General features: G+C 50.2%; 1 protein-coding gene across 1 annotated transcript; it reads right to left on the bottom strand.

Moving 5' to 3' along the window:
* Window positions 1–11306: 11306 nt before the first annotated feature.
* On the bottom strand, window positions 11307–11939 carry LOC107981225 (vegetative cell wall protein gp1-like). The gene has a single exon (XM_016986433.2). The coding sequence runs from the start codon at window positions 11937–11939 to the stop codon at window positions 11307–11309; it is 633 nt and encodes a 210-aa protein (XP_016841922.2).
* Between the last annotated feature and the right edge of the window lie 2425 nt (window positions 11940–14364).

The raw sequence follows: 14364 nt of genomic DNA on the forward strand, positions 1-14364 counted from the left end.
TTGATGTCTGCCGAAATTGATATGACGCGCGCTGTGACTGTAGTGAGTGACGACGTATCATTATGCGAATTCATTAATCATTCTACAGCGCGAGATATCGGTCGAAGGAATATGGCACGCGCACGAGCGCTATTACGACGTTATTCGGGATTTCTTATAAATAGAGACGTTTGCTCGTATCCAGCGACCGTAATCACGATTCATTATTCGATTTCACTGATTTGAGAGATCATGTTTTAAATTTTCCGAGTTATTTCCAACTCTAAAGCTGGGACTTGTTCTGTTTGATTTGTCAATCGTACATTTGATTCAGCGTTGCCCGTTATAGGTCATGCAGGTGCGATGTCATTAAAGCATGTGTAAACTTATTTTTCCGACGGTCGGTCTAACTTATTTTTAGACTTCTGCTAGTAAAGCCAATTTCAGCCGAACCCATAATCTAGATCATACATACATGATCTAGTACGTACATGATCCAGTCGACAATAACAAAATGGAGCAACGCGATCTGCTGAAATACCGAGTGTGTTGTGTATAACCGAATGAGCTCGTATTTAAAAATTAGCGCATCGATTGCAATCGAACAAGCAAAGCTCGTGCTGCAGTAAAGTCTGGCGAATATGGTATAAAAAAAGTACGAGATCTCTCTGCGTGCGCGTATCGAATTACTCGATTAAAGAGCACTCAAAGTTATGGCTGAGATGGATTGGGCCGCTGTCAATCCATTACGAGTAATCAACATCGAGCCCGATTTTCATAAACGTTATATTCACATGAACTCTGGGAAATTCAACTTTCGCTCGAGAACGAAACTGTATGGCGATACAGTAGGTGATTTATTAAAAGCTCCTGAATAGGCCTGGAAAAGAGAATTTTTCAGGAATTGGATTTGCCCACGCGTACACGCAGTGCACGGCCGAATATACCGATCGCTATTTCTTTTACCATCTCGTAAAGGCCAGCTCGTACGCAGAAGAGTATACCGAACAACGTGGGATGCACTGGACGAGAGAGAAAGAGATGGGTACAGGGGGGGGGGGGCTACAGCAAAAGTAGATGTATGTGCATTGCGCGGAAACTAGTAGCAGTAGCAGGAACGAGAGAGGGACTGTGGATTATAGAGAGAGAATCCACACTTTGCGACATGCGCTGCTTGCGCACATGCTGCAACCGTCCAGCGAAAGAGATAACTCGTGCGAGCACACGGGCGAGAGAGTCGGTGACTTGTGCGCGAGGGAGATAATGCAGCTCGCGTGCGCTGTACTAGTTCCACACGCGGGACTGTACATACGTATACAATGTGTAAGAGATGCGCGCATGGAGCAGAAGAGATACAAGCTAAATAAGGCTGATGGAATAACGAGGACGCGGAGGAATTATGCCTGCACGAGTATAAGACACGCGCGCGAATTACATCGAGTGATACACTGATCAAAGGTGAGATTCGTGTGAAGCGCGAAGGGGACTCGTGTTCAAATTACACCTTTGCGTAGCCCCTCTCCTCCCTCCACTCACTGCGCAAAGAGCTAATAACGACTATACTTTGTACGAGAATTTTTTGCCCAAGCTATACTTTTTTTTGCGACGCGCTCTGTTTGCGTGTCGTCACTCTTTTATTTTGCCGAAAGCAAGAGATGCATGCAATGTGAATACGAGCGCGAGTATAGCTGTGGGCCGCGCGGCGGAAGCAAAAAATATACGATGCTCCGAGAAATTAGTCGGCGGGGAGAGAAACGAGAGCAAAGTAGCCTTATTATTATTATACGGGGAACCGAAGTTTAGGCTGTATCCCCAGAAGTGTAGCTACTGCCGAGCAGTCTGTTCTCTCGCTCTCTCTTGTCTAAGCCTTATAGTTTACAAAGTAAAATATTAATGGCTCCTCTCGAGAGTTTCTATTGCGTGTCTTGCCCATCGTAATCCACGGCGAGCTTTGATTGCCTTGTTAATGCAGTCTGATGATTACGTGGTCGTGGCGCCCTCTCTCTCTCTCTCTCTCTCTCTCTCTCTCTCTCTCTCTCTCTCTCTCTCGCTCTTTGCAGTATATATGCGCTCCATTGTACAGTTTTCCTCTCATCCGGCGCCATTGACTTCAAACCCTAATGACTTCATCCTGAAAAATGAGGTATTTATCTCCGTCTCGCGTTCTTTCTCTATCCGCGAAAAGCAATTAAAATCGCGTTTATCGCGTAAGGACGCAGTTTCAACGCGACATGTCTCTGTTGAGTATTTGCGCAGGTCGTCTCTATACTCACTTCCGGGACTACTGAACGGTCTCTCAGAGTACCCCTATGAATCGCTAACGAGTTCTCGGGAGAAAAAATGAACGACCGAACGCTCGCGCTCAATTATCGGCCCTCGGTAATTCTCTGCGGCGATAGCCGAATATGGAGCATCGTCAGATATTCTGTCGTACTTATACGGCCCATTGGAGTTCCCGCCTCTTTTCAATAAACATAAATTCCTCCATCGATTGACCCGAATTCGTTGTGTCCAGTGCCCAGCTGAGCGTGTCTGCATAAAATTAGTCGCGACGACCGCCGCGGCCGAAAAAAAGCACCAGTTACGCGCAAAAAAAAAAAGAAAAGTCACCGTCCGGTATATAGCGCAGTATAGCTTTGCAGTGTACACGTCTACGCGCGACACTGCAGCACGCAGGACTGCAGCTTGCCCTATAATGCGCCTGCCGTCTGCAGCCATCTATATAACGTTCGCGGAGCCGTTCCTCTCTCTCTCTCTCTCTCTCTCTCTCTCTCTCTCTCTCTCTCTCTCTCTCTCTCTCTATCTTCCTCTAGGGGGACGGAGGTTGATAATTGCCGAGCCGTTAGTGACTGCAGGAGTATGACCTAATGTCTGGGTGCCGAGAGGGAGAGCGTCTCGGGAAACTATACACGCGGCACGTGAAGATCCTGTCGAGCGATACTGATGCGTGTACCTATAGAGGAGGAGGGCAAGCCGCTCGCTTTAATGACACTTCTACTTATGTGTAAAATAATTCCTTGCCTCGGTTGTTTTTTATCGTTGGCTTTGTTTGCAGCTTCATTCTGCTCCTCGAGTCTTCGTATTTCTTATTGCTGGAGCTCGCGTGGAAAATGTCTCGAGAGAGAAAAGTCGCGCCAACGGCTTTATTCTGGAGATACTCGTTATGTTTTTTTCGACCGAATCACATGTACGCTGTACGAAATACGTACAGTTACATATTCTGTCCGCGGAATGTACATAATTTAGCTGGAGCTGAATTTTCTGCTGCGAATTTCGCGTTGTTAAATGAAGGCGCGTGTAATAATTTCGGAATAATTTTGAAATCCTCATTGAAACTGGAATATAAAGTGAATTCGCTAGAATATATATAGGGTTCATGACCGATAGTACAGGCATATATATAAAACTCTCGTAATACAAGTCACTTCTGATGCTCTAAGGTCAGATGGTCGAAGATCAAAAAGCGCTAATCAAGCTTTTTACTGCCACAAGGTCTCTAATTTTATCACTGCCAGTATATAGAGTTAGGGCGCACGGCTTGTCGCGCTGCTTCACGCGCGTTTCATCAGCTCTAATCATTAACTTTTTATCTCTCACATGAGAATTTTTACGCCTGAATAAAATATCTCAATTAACGCGGAGCGCCCAATAAAACGACTTTTTCCACAGCTCATATCGCGGTACGTGTCGTTGATTAGTCTAAAAATCAATTGCTCCGTACTCAAGCGCGTTTATCGCAGTTATGAAAAATCGATTCGAGTTGGAAGAAAAAAATCTAATGACAAGTGCCAGTTGCTAGCGAGATCACTATCTTATGTACCAGAGAGACAGCAGCGTGTCGATGGAAAAGAAAAGAAGAGTCAGTGCCGTGCAATAACTCGGAAAATACCAGAGGGCGATTCCGATCAGAGGACAAAACGGTATAAACGAGAGAGCGGGCGACCGCCGATAAAAAGCGAAAAACGAAAGTAAAACTCGGCCGCGTTGCAGAAAGAGCCGTGCCCGACGTGTGCGCGCTAAAAAAAGGACTTGGATATTGCAGAGTAATTGGACGAAAAAAGGCGCTCTATTGTAAATAATATGCACACGCAGAAACGTGAATGGGGAGAGAGATAACAAACTGTAAGTTCGAGGCCCAACGCGACTGCATCAGCGCGTGCAGCGAAGAAGGCGAGCAAGAGTATAAGTTATATGTACAAGAAATAAAGTCAGAGCGAGGAGATGTGGCGAATATAGAGACGCAGCGAGGAGAGAGAAAGAGCTCGCGACACGGGGCAGCGGCAGCCACAGGAGCAGAGTAGCAGCAGCAGCAACACACGGTGAAGGAAGCGATTTCACGTCATACTTAACGAGGGGCCCCACTCGGTCGCGAGAGCTGAGCAGGAGAGAAAGAGAGGGAGGGAGGGAGAGAGAGAAAGAGTCGGCCTCTTATTCTTTACCCAGGTTACATACCCCCGTCAGCTCGTAGGCTCGATTCTCTGTTTATCTTTATCTCTTTTGGTTTGGTTTGTCGGCACGCGGCTCGGCACTGTGATTACAGGGTACCTGGCACTCACCTCGGAACTCGGGTGGTCCACTGCTTTCCCTCCCTCCTCCTCTTCCACCTCCTCCTCCTTCCCCCGGCTCTCGATCATTCTCAATCTTTCTCTTGCCGGCGCGGAGGCCGAGCGAGCGAGCGCGCCTGCGTGTGTGCGTGCTACGCGAACGAGCCGCATACGCACACACCTCGACGGAGACCCCCGCGCTCGCTCTCTCTCTCTCTCTCTCTCTCTCTCTCTCTCTCTCTCTCTCTCTCTCTCTGTTCTCCCCGCGTATAACCTTCCGCGCACGCACACGGAGACGTGCGCTTTTATCTCCATCTGCCTCGGACTAACTACCTGCGGCTTATTAGCGATACAGTCGATGCGAAAAGCTTGTGCGGGCGCGAGAGAGACGGAGAGAACAAGAGAGAGAGAGAGAGGCAGGTAGGTCGGTATATAGGTAGCGGGCGCGCGCGAGAGGGAGACTGATGTGTTAATCAGAGAATCGGCCGGACACGCCGTGCGCTCGTGTACGCGTGCGCGCTCGTATTTATATAAAGATATTCGCCGGAGCTCCTGACGGACGAGAGAGAGGGAGAGAGAGAGGCACTTGTCGTCGAGCAGGATCGCGAAAGGAGATCGTGGGAGTCGAGATGGACGAGCGCAACGCGCGCGCGCGTTTATTGATGGATTGGATCCGACGAAAACGCGGCGCGCTGAGTGGCTTGTTGTGCCGTGGCTTTTCGCCAAGAGGTTCGCCCGCGGCCTGTGCCCCGCGCTGTGCATTATGAGCGTTAATAAAATTCAAGCCTTAAACGCGGGCACGAGCTGCCGCTAATAAATTGGCATTTATTGACGGGAATCGCGAACGAGGCGCGCTCGATATTTCGGGGCTTTTATACGCAGTGCGTGCGCGCGAGCCCGCCTGCACTTACCGAATTTTCGATCCTGGGTGGTCGAGATGGCCGATAGCTTTCTCTCTCTCCCTCTCTCTCTCTCTCTCTCTCTCTCTCTCTCTCTCTCTCTCTCTCTCTCTCTCTCCCGTCGTCGATTTATTGTCTCGCTCGGGATTACTTTGTCGACGTGGCAGCTGACTCTGTATCAAGGTATATTATAGGCTATATACGAGAGCGTCCTGTGTAATAATCGGCCACTGCAGATTCATCGTTCGCTTAGCCGCGTGTACCACGAAGAGAAAAGAATTATCGGGGATCGATTCGGAGCGAAGATTAAAAAACTTGCTGTGCACAGCTCTCTCAGCAGCAGCTCCCGCATTCTGGAATCGCAACTTTAAAATTAAATTTCCGCCGACGCGCAGCTGGGAAATTCTTTTTTAAACGCCACTCAGCTCTCTCTCTCTCTCTCTCTCTCTTTCTCTCGACGCATACACACGCGCATATAACCGTAACTCGCGCGAATGCATCAAACTAGACTTACGAGCTTCTTTGTTCATCAATCAACACTCGTCACTTCGGCGCCAATACTGTTCCACTTTATATCGAAGAATAAACATTTCCAGCTCTATATCGGCTTTTACATACAGCCGCACAGCTGTCGACGCGCGCGATGAGAATCTCGCACTCTGCAAAAATAAAAGCGTATCAGCGCATCGACGCACCGATTCGCCCCGAAGAGCTGGCTGACTTACCGTGTATGCATGAAAGCCTCGTTGTTGCTGCTTATACAGTTACACACACACACACACCTTCCGACCGTCTCAGCGCATCTCTCGTTACCCCCGGCGAGGAGATGCAGCCGCGCCTGTGGCCGAAAAGAAGCGAGTGAGAGAGGCAGCGGAGTTCGGAGATCCCCCGTGAGCCCTCGCATGTTGGCCACAATTCCATTACAACGAGCGAAACTGCGCGCGCGCGCGCTCGCCCGGCACAAGCGCCTCCGGGCCAACCTGAAACGATCTAATAAAAGCAAGAGCGAGAGAAGGCGAGAGAGCTGCTGTTGCAGACAGGGCTCTGTATATATGCATGCTAGGAGGAGAAACGAGCGTAAGGCAGTAAAGCCGCCGACGTTTTCGAGCTCTCGCGCCGTCGCGGCTCGCTTACGCCTTATCCACATAATTTTTCCATCACTGCAGCGGTATATTCGCTTCCCGCGTATACTAAGTTTTCGGAAGAGAAGAAAAAGGCGAGCTTCGCGAGCCGAGCATAACTTTGATCTCCTTGAACGAACTCGTATTTTTATTAAAGTTAATTAATTCAATCGAATTCCAATTCCGATATTATGCCTTCATAGCGCTGTGTGCTCCACCGTCGCAAAAGTAAATTATACGCGCACGCTACTTCTCTAAACAAGACATCCAATTAATTTTCTAATTATGTAGCCGTAGCGCGCTGCATCGCGAGTCGATCGTCGCTTGAGGCTTCGAGATCGAGCCGCCGGCAGCCCGAAAAAAAGCAGCCGCAGGTCAATCGGGCGCCATCCAGCTCGTTGGAATAATACACACAAACAAAGCGCGAGCAGCGATGAGCCCGGGCGATAATTGCGCTTCCACGTAAGGTGCCGAGCGGCGCTAAAAGTCGAGGAAAAAAAGTAAAAGTGGCACTGCCCTCGCCGTTGTCGCCCGCGTTATATAGACCTGTGGAGCGGAACCTAGACAGTGCCAAATTCCCGTGTGTGGTCGCGCGGCTTCCTCCTCATCCCCTGCGTTCCTCACTCTCTGTCCCGAGGCCGATTTAAATATCAAAGGCGGCCTAGGGTCTGACCTATAGCACCAGTGAATCATGTTACCTGTGGCCCGTCGCCGCTTCCTTCGACCGTTTCTCCGCCTCTGCCGTATGTATGTGTGTGTGCTCGCGAGCTATATATAGATGCTCTCGCTCACTCCTGAGAGATTTACCAAACACAATTTCGTATAGCTTGCCGGCTTAGCTCGTGTTGACCGAGGCGCTAACATCGTCCCGGACAAAGGCGCGCGGATATCACTCGCGGCTGCGATACTGCTGCAGCCTGCTTGTGCTCTGCTTCTGTGTGAAGTAGCCTCGGGCGACTGGCGATGCAGCAGAGGAGCTTGGAGATACAGCAAACTCGGGGCTGCAGAGAGCGTTTAGGTCTGTGTAATGTATGCTCTCTGGGGAGAAAAAAATTTTCGCTTACTCGCCGGAAAAATGTTTGCACTGGCTCGAGCATATTATCAGAATTTAACTTTGCGGTTTATGACACTATGCGCACGTTGTTTTCGTTTGTCGTTGATGGAGATCCGCAACGTACCAATAATGTTTGTTCGGACGTAGCTATGTGTTGGCTTTTGCTACTCCGATTTTCGGTCGACAAAATAAAACGCAAACACTTTTTTTCGTCAAAATTTCGGGATAATGGAATTGCGCGGGAGTGCAACGTGAAAGCTTGCGCGCGAGTGCGGTGTTAGAAAAAAAAAACTTTTGATCGAGAGAGTTTATCAGTCGTTAGCCAGGAGCATTGTTTGGAAAAACGCTCGGTCGATTTTTGTCTCCCAACCCCAATGCGTCATAATCAAGCTCATCGGAAATTGGACGCCGAATATCCTATAAATTTTGGCAAAACTTCACTGGGATAAAGGAGAACTTTCGAATCCGAACAAAAATAGCATCTCCGGTAATAAATTAACACTATGGTCCGTAATTTCAATTACATGTAATCAGTGCTATTTTCCCAAGTCTCGGCAGTATCCGGCGCGGCGAGACGAGGCGTTTTTTGGCCAACGAAAATATTTTGACGAACACTGTACCTTATTTGCTGATAATGACGAGCCGATTGGTCGGACGAGGCGCTCTCTTTCGTGCGTCAGGTCGATGGCTATTTTAGTGGGTGGAAAATTATACGGCGGCGACTCCTACAAATTCTGAGATGAGCAGCTCTTCAGTTAGGCACTATAATAATCATTTCGGCAGCAGCGGTGGCGGGTCCGGCCCTCATCCCCGCGCGCGTGCAAAACACACATACACACACACACACACTCACTTAGGAAGTCTGGCTCTCTCCTCTACCCGACACAGCGGCGTTTACTATACTTCTATAAAGCCAACATCCCAGTCGGAGAGAGCGTGGCGCTTGTCAACATATTTACCAGCTCGTTAACGCCCGTGCAGAGAGCAAGAGCGAGAGAGAGCGACTCAATCCCCTTCGGCCGGTCTGCCGCCGCATTCGTGTACTCGTTAGCTTCACAATCATCGGGTCGCGCCGATGCGCGCAGGATTTGCAATATCTATTTTGGAGAGCCGACGCAGCCGGCAACGGAATTCGGCCCGGAGAGATATTCCCAGTCCTGATGTATATTCTGCAGCGCTAGGGTGGTCCCACGGGTGGCGGAAATCGCGGCTCTCGCTCAATCTCTCACTTTCCTCGTCGTCCCGCTCACACGTATTTATACACACGCACACAGGGAGAGTGAGAGAGGCGGTCGATTAACGAGTTACGAGGAGCAGGCGACAAGTGCGAAAAGCTGGACCAGAGGTCGCAGCCGCGCAAACGGAGTCATGATTGCTGCATCTATACAGCGCTGGTGCGCGGGAGAGAAGTGCATTAGCTCCTTGAAATTCGAGTGTATCCTCGTGGAAATTACCGTGACACTCTGTCTCTGCGAAGCGCACGTGTGCGCAGTCCGAGTTGCTGCAGTGCAGCGCGCGATCGCCGCGCTCGCGAATGAGGGACGGACGGAAAAAGAGAGGAGAGAGAGCGAACGGTGGCTCTCGACCAATACTTTATCGACCTCCGTGCGCCACCGCAGAAGTGAGACCCTCCACGTACGAGAGACTCGCTCGGTGATTTTTTACGTTTTACTTGCTTTTGATTGGCGCGGGAAGGGGGGAGGGAAGAGCGGAGCGAGCGAGAGAGAGAGAGAGAGAGAGAGAGAGAGAGAGAGAGAGAGAGAGAGAGAGAGAGAGGAAGAAAACGAGCGAGAGACGAAGTTTGGCCTCGGCCACTCAGCCGAAAGCGAGGCAGAGAGGGGTAGAGAAAAAAGAAGGCGCAGGGTGGCACGAAAAGGCCCAAAGTACGGGGAGGAGAGCGGGAGAGAGAGAGAGAGGAGGGAGTCAACCGCGCGCCAGTGTGTAATTTTGCGCCGACTTAGGAAAACACGGCGGCCACCCGCGTGTCTTGCGAATGCATTTAAAAATAAAGGGGGAGGGGAGCGCGACGAGTGAATGCGAAACAGAGTGGAAAGAGAGAGAGAGAGAGAGAGAGAGAGAGTGAGCGAGCGCGTGGGCTTGAGGATCCTCTCGCGGCGTAGATCGTTATTCTTTATCTCCTCTCTTCTCTCCTCATGTCTTCATTTCGCCGATGACTTATGTAGAAGTTAGGCTCCCAATGCGGTCCTGCTGCTTTTTTACGACTCTCGATGCTTCTCTCCTCTGTCCTCCCTCTGCCCTCCTTTTACTACTTCGCCGGAGTCCTCTTTCGGCTCTCTTTTTCTCTCTCCCTATCGAGGTAAGAAAAAGCTCCTTATCGCGCGAAAAAATCTTCATTCCCTTCGCTCGACTAGCATTCAAAAGCCTCTCGCGGTTTCTCTGCGACTACTATATATATACACTCGCCCCTCTCCACCCCCACTTTCCTTCTCTCCCCCTTTATCCGAGCGCGCGCGGCTGGCTTTAGTTTTTTCTTTTTATATGCGGCTCCGCTATCGCGCGGTCAACTTGTCTCCCCGCAGATTGCGAGCATCTCTCGATATCGGAACTGCGCGAGAGAAAGTAAGAGAAGAGGAATCTTACTGCAGGAGAGGGGCGAGAGAAGGAGATTACATTATCGCAGCTACGGAGTCGAGGAGAAATATACCTATACAACTTCCCGCTCTCTATCGGCTGCCGCTTCCTCTCTTTTTTTCAGGGGCTAATCTTGACAGTGCGATCTTATTATACTCAAAAAATGTAGTTGCACCACGCGTGCGCGCTTTCCCCTTCGGATCTGTGTAGCAGAGAGAATACGAAGATGTTATCCCGCCGGAGTGTCTCGAGCTTCGAGAATTCGGAGATACACACTCGAAGGAAGATAACAAACTCTCTGGATACAGGGCGAGACTTCGTTAATTCGTTACGATCACGCTATAGCGAGAGACAATCTGGTAATCGCTTATCGTTGTGTGTATATGTACCGCTACAACTCGCCCTGCATATTTTACTCCTATGTAATATTCTTATTCATGTCCAGGCGTCAACGTTTAGCGCAATATCATTTTTTAATTAAAGAATCGCTTTACGAATCCCTCCCAGTCATTGCGGTTCTCCGATGTTGCGAAAATGTTCTCGAACATTATAGCACATCCGATAATCAATTCAGTGAGTCGCCACTTCTTTCCGAAGTTACCGTAAAACTTATCAATAACCGACCGTTATCGGCAAAGTCAGCTTCGGCTCACGCTCAATGCAGTACACGGAGAAAAAAAATGTTGATTCTACCGAAGCGACTTCAGTAGGATCTACTTGAGTAAAAAATGTGCGAGAATAGACTCGCACAGGAACAGCACAAAATTTCCGAGCGTGGAAAGTGGGGGTAGCACAGCAGTGGCGCTAGGCGGGGCTAGACGAGTTTGGGCCCTTCTGCGCATTCGATGAGTGTCTTTGCTGGGCGAAGGCGTTCGCGCCAGCTTATTCGAACGATACTAGGAACGGGAATATCGAGGATGTGCTCAATAAAGACATTGGTTGTAATGTGAAAGTAAAACTATATTTTCCCGAACTTAGACTACGAGCGACTTCCAAGTTAGGCGGCCAGGCCGTGACTGACCGCAACTTGCGATCAAGCTCCTCTCGCGCCTGCCACGCCGTGGTGGTTCGCCAGGGGGCGCGATAACCTGGAGCTGACTACAGGGGAGCCCCCGCTCTAGGAGAAGTCCTGCCTGGGGACCAACGTCTGCTTACGACGGCTGCGGTGGTGGTGCGATGTTGGAACCCCCACAGCCACTCCCCCACCAGTGACGAAGGCTGGTTGCGTTCGGAACGAGACTGCTTTGCCCCGCTGGTGCCTGTTGAGGGAAGGATCCTGGGGCGGACGAGCTGGCGAGGGCGCGGCCAGGTCCTCCGCGGACGTCGCTGTTGAATGCGGCGCAGGTGACGCCGTGGGCACAGGTGGTGCAAGAGCAGGTGGCCCAGGAGCGGATGGCGTTAGCGTTGTCGGCGTTGGAAGCGAGGGCGCAGGAGAGGGTGGCGTAGTCGGTGGCGGCGCCGGTGCTGGCTGCGTAGGTGGACGGCTAGGCTGCTGATTAGCCAATTCCAAATAGGCGGGCTTAAGAGAGGATGTTGAGATTGTTTTGGGTGCCCCGTCGATCTCAATGACGTAGGTCTGCTCGTTGATGCGACGCAAGACCTTGTGAGGGCCGGTGTAGGGCGGCTGCAGCGTCTTCTTAACGGTATCGACCCTCCTGAAAACAAAGGCGCAGGTGCGCAGGTCTCCGTGAAAGAATGGGGTGTGTGGCGGGATGTGTCTCGATCCAGGCACCGCTTGGAGCCGATTCATCAGGCCCCTCAGTTCTGTAACGAAGGCCGGAGCGTTGGCCTAGGAGTGACTGGCCTGGACGAAGAAATCACCCGGGACTCTCAGCGATGTGCCAAACAGCATCTCGGCCGGTGACGCTTGCAGGTCCTCCTTGAACGCTGTCCGAAGTCCTAATAGGACGGCTGGAAGGGCGAGGGGCCACGGCGTCGGGGCGCTACACATAAGGGCCGCCTTGAGTGTGCGGTGCAAGCGTTCGACCATTCCGTTCGCCTGCGGATGGTATGGCGTTGTATGGACCCTGTTGGCGCCGATGATGTTGGCCAGGGCCGAGAAGAGCTTCGCCTCGAACTGCGCTCCTTGATCCGTCGTAATGGTGAGAGGCGTGCCGAATGAGCAGATCCAGTGCCTGAAGAAAGCCCTGGCGACGGTCTCAGCCTGTTGATCCGGGAGAGGGATGGCTTCCGGCCACCTGGAGAACCGGTCAACGATCGTCAGGCAATATTGGAGTCCATCCTGCAGCGGGAGCTTGACTAGGTCCAGGTGAAGGTGATCAAAGCGGGCGTCAGGGGCCGCAAAGTTGCCAAGATCCGCACGGTTATGCCTGTGGACCTTGGACTGCTGGCAGGGTACGCATGCCTGAGACCATCGTGCGATGTCCTTCTTCATAGAGGGCCAACAATATTTTTGCGAGATGAGGCGGACGGTGGCCCTGACGCTGGGATGAGCAAGGCCGTGAAGCGTCTCAAAAATACATTTCCTGAGCGCGCAGGATTTTCTTTACCTAAGTCGTCAAGTAGATTCTACTGAAGTTTTGAGTAGCCACAACGTTTTTTTTCTCCGTGTATATGTATACAGCAGCGAAATGGCCAAGCGCGCGAGACGAATAAAGATATTTTTATAACACATGCATAAAAAAGACCATTTTCGGCGCCTATAAACTGGGCCGAAAATGTGGTTTCCCGAGCGTCACACAAAAAGTAGAGCGAGAGTCCCTGATCACAATAAATGTATCAATTAATCCATTTTCGCCCCCTATATAGGTAGAACGAGCCTACAATAATCGGAGAATCAGAAATCGAGCGGACCGAAAATGGTTGTTTTCGCCTCTAGAGGCGAAAACGACCATTTTCGGTCCGCTCGATTCATTTTTTTTTGTTCATCTTCTTAATAAAGCTTTAAATCGTTAAAAACTGTTGAAACAATTTTCCAAATATCAAAATTTTCCAAAATTTTTCAAAATTTGCAGTTTATTAAAATTTTGATTTACTAAATTTTAAAAGCTTTACTAAAAATATATTTAAATAAATAAAATAATTATGTATATATATATACACACACATATATATGAATCTATACACGCCCACCGTAGTGGACGACTCGAAAAACTCCATTCTCGATCCACTTCATAGGCGACCCAAATGGTCTTCCTTATACACTTGTTATAAAAAGCACGGTGAACAACGAGGGGCGAATGTGCTTTTCCAGACTCGGATGATGTTTGAAGACTCGTGTCCGTCTCGGGCGCCTACGGCGTCCTCGACTACCACTCGTGCTCAAACATCATCCTCGCTTGGAAAAGTCCATTTTCGCTCCTTGTTGTACAATGTACTATTCGGATGCCTCAGCTTTATTCACGCGGCTTCATCAATCGCTACTCATCTGTATAACGGACAGTCAGCAACTATTATACTCCGATACACGTACACGCGCGTCCTCTTTTTCGGAATTCGCAGTAGAGAGTTTTCCCATAAAAAGCCCCGACGCAAGTGATAAATTGAAACCTAAGCATTTTTTACAAGGGGCAATGCTCGAGCGAATATGCAACGGGCCGATCACTGCAGAACGAGCGAGAGAGAGAGAGAGAGAGAGAGAACAGGGAGGGAGAGAGGGAGAGAGAACGTCGGCGGCGGGGCTCTCTTGATACCGGAGAGCGCACCGCCAACGTGGGTGAGCTAATGGCGCTACCGGACCGCCGCCGCCGCTGCAGCTAGCTGCAAACCCATTGTTGACGTTCTATGCATTCTTTAGACAGGCACGTAAAAGACTAACGCGTCGCCGTAACGGCAGCCCTTCTCTTGCTCTGCTTCTCTCTCTCTCTCTCTCTCTCTCTCTCTCTCTCTCTCTCTCTCTCTCTCTCTCTCTCTCTCTCTCTCTCTGCTCCTTCTATACCGTGCGTGTGTGTGAGAAAGAGAGTTGCTTGGACTGCGTTGTGTACGCGTATACATACACAGTGCACACAAGCACATTGTTAAGCTTGGTCGCAGACTCATAAAAGCTGCAGCTTCAGTTCGCGGGAAAATTGTCGAAAAATTACGCTGCCAAAGAACTGCGCTCGCTTTCTTTCCTCTTTATATTTTCATCCCCGCGGGAGTGCGCGCGCTTGTTGTAATAGAGTATAGGACTCTCTTCGCAACTCTCAAGAGCGAGACATGTATGTGTGTGCTTC

This window comes from Nasonia vitripennis, chromosome 4, assembly GCF_009193385.2.
Source record: "Nasonia vitripennis strain AsymCx chromosome 4, Nvit_psr_1.1, whole genome shotgun sequence".
In the NCBI taxonomy this organism is placed as follows: Eukaryota; Metazoa; Arthropoda; class Insecta; order Hymenoptera; family Pteromalidae; genus Nasonia; species Nasonia vitripennis.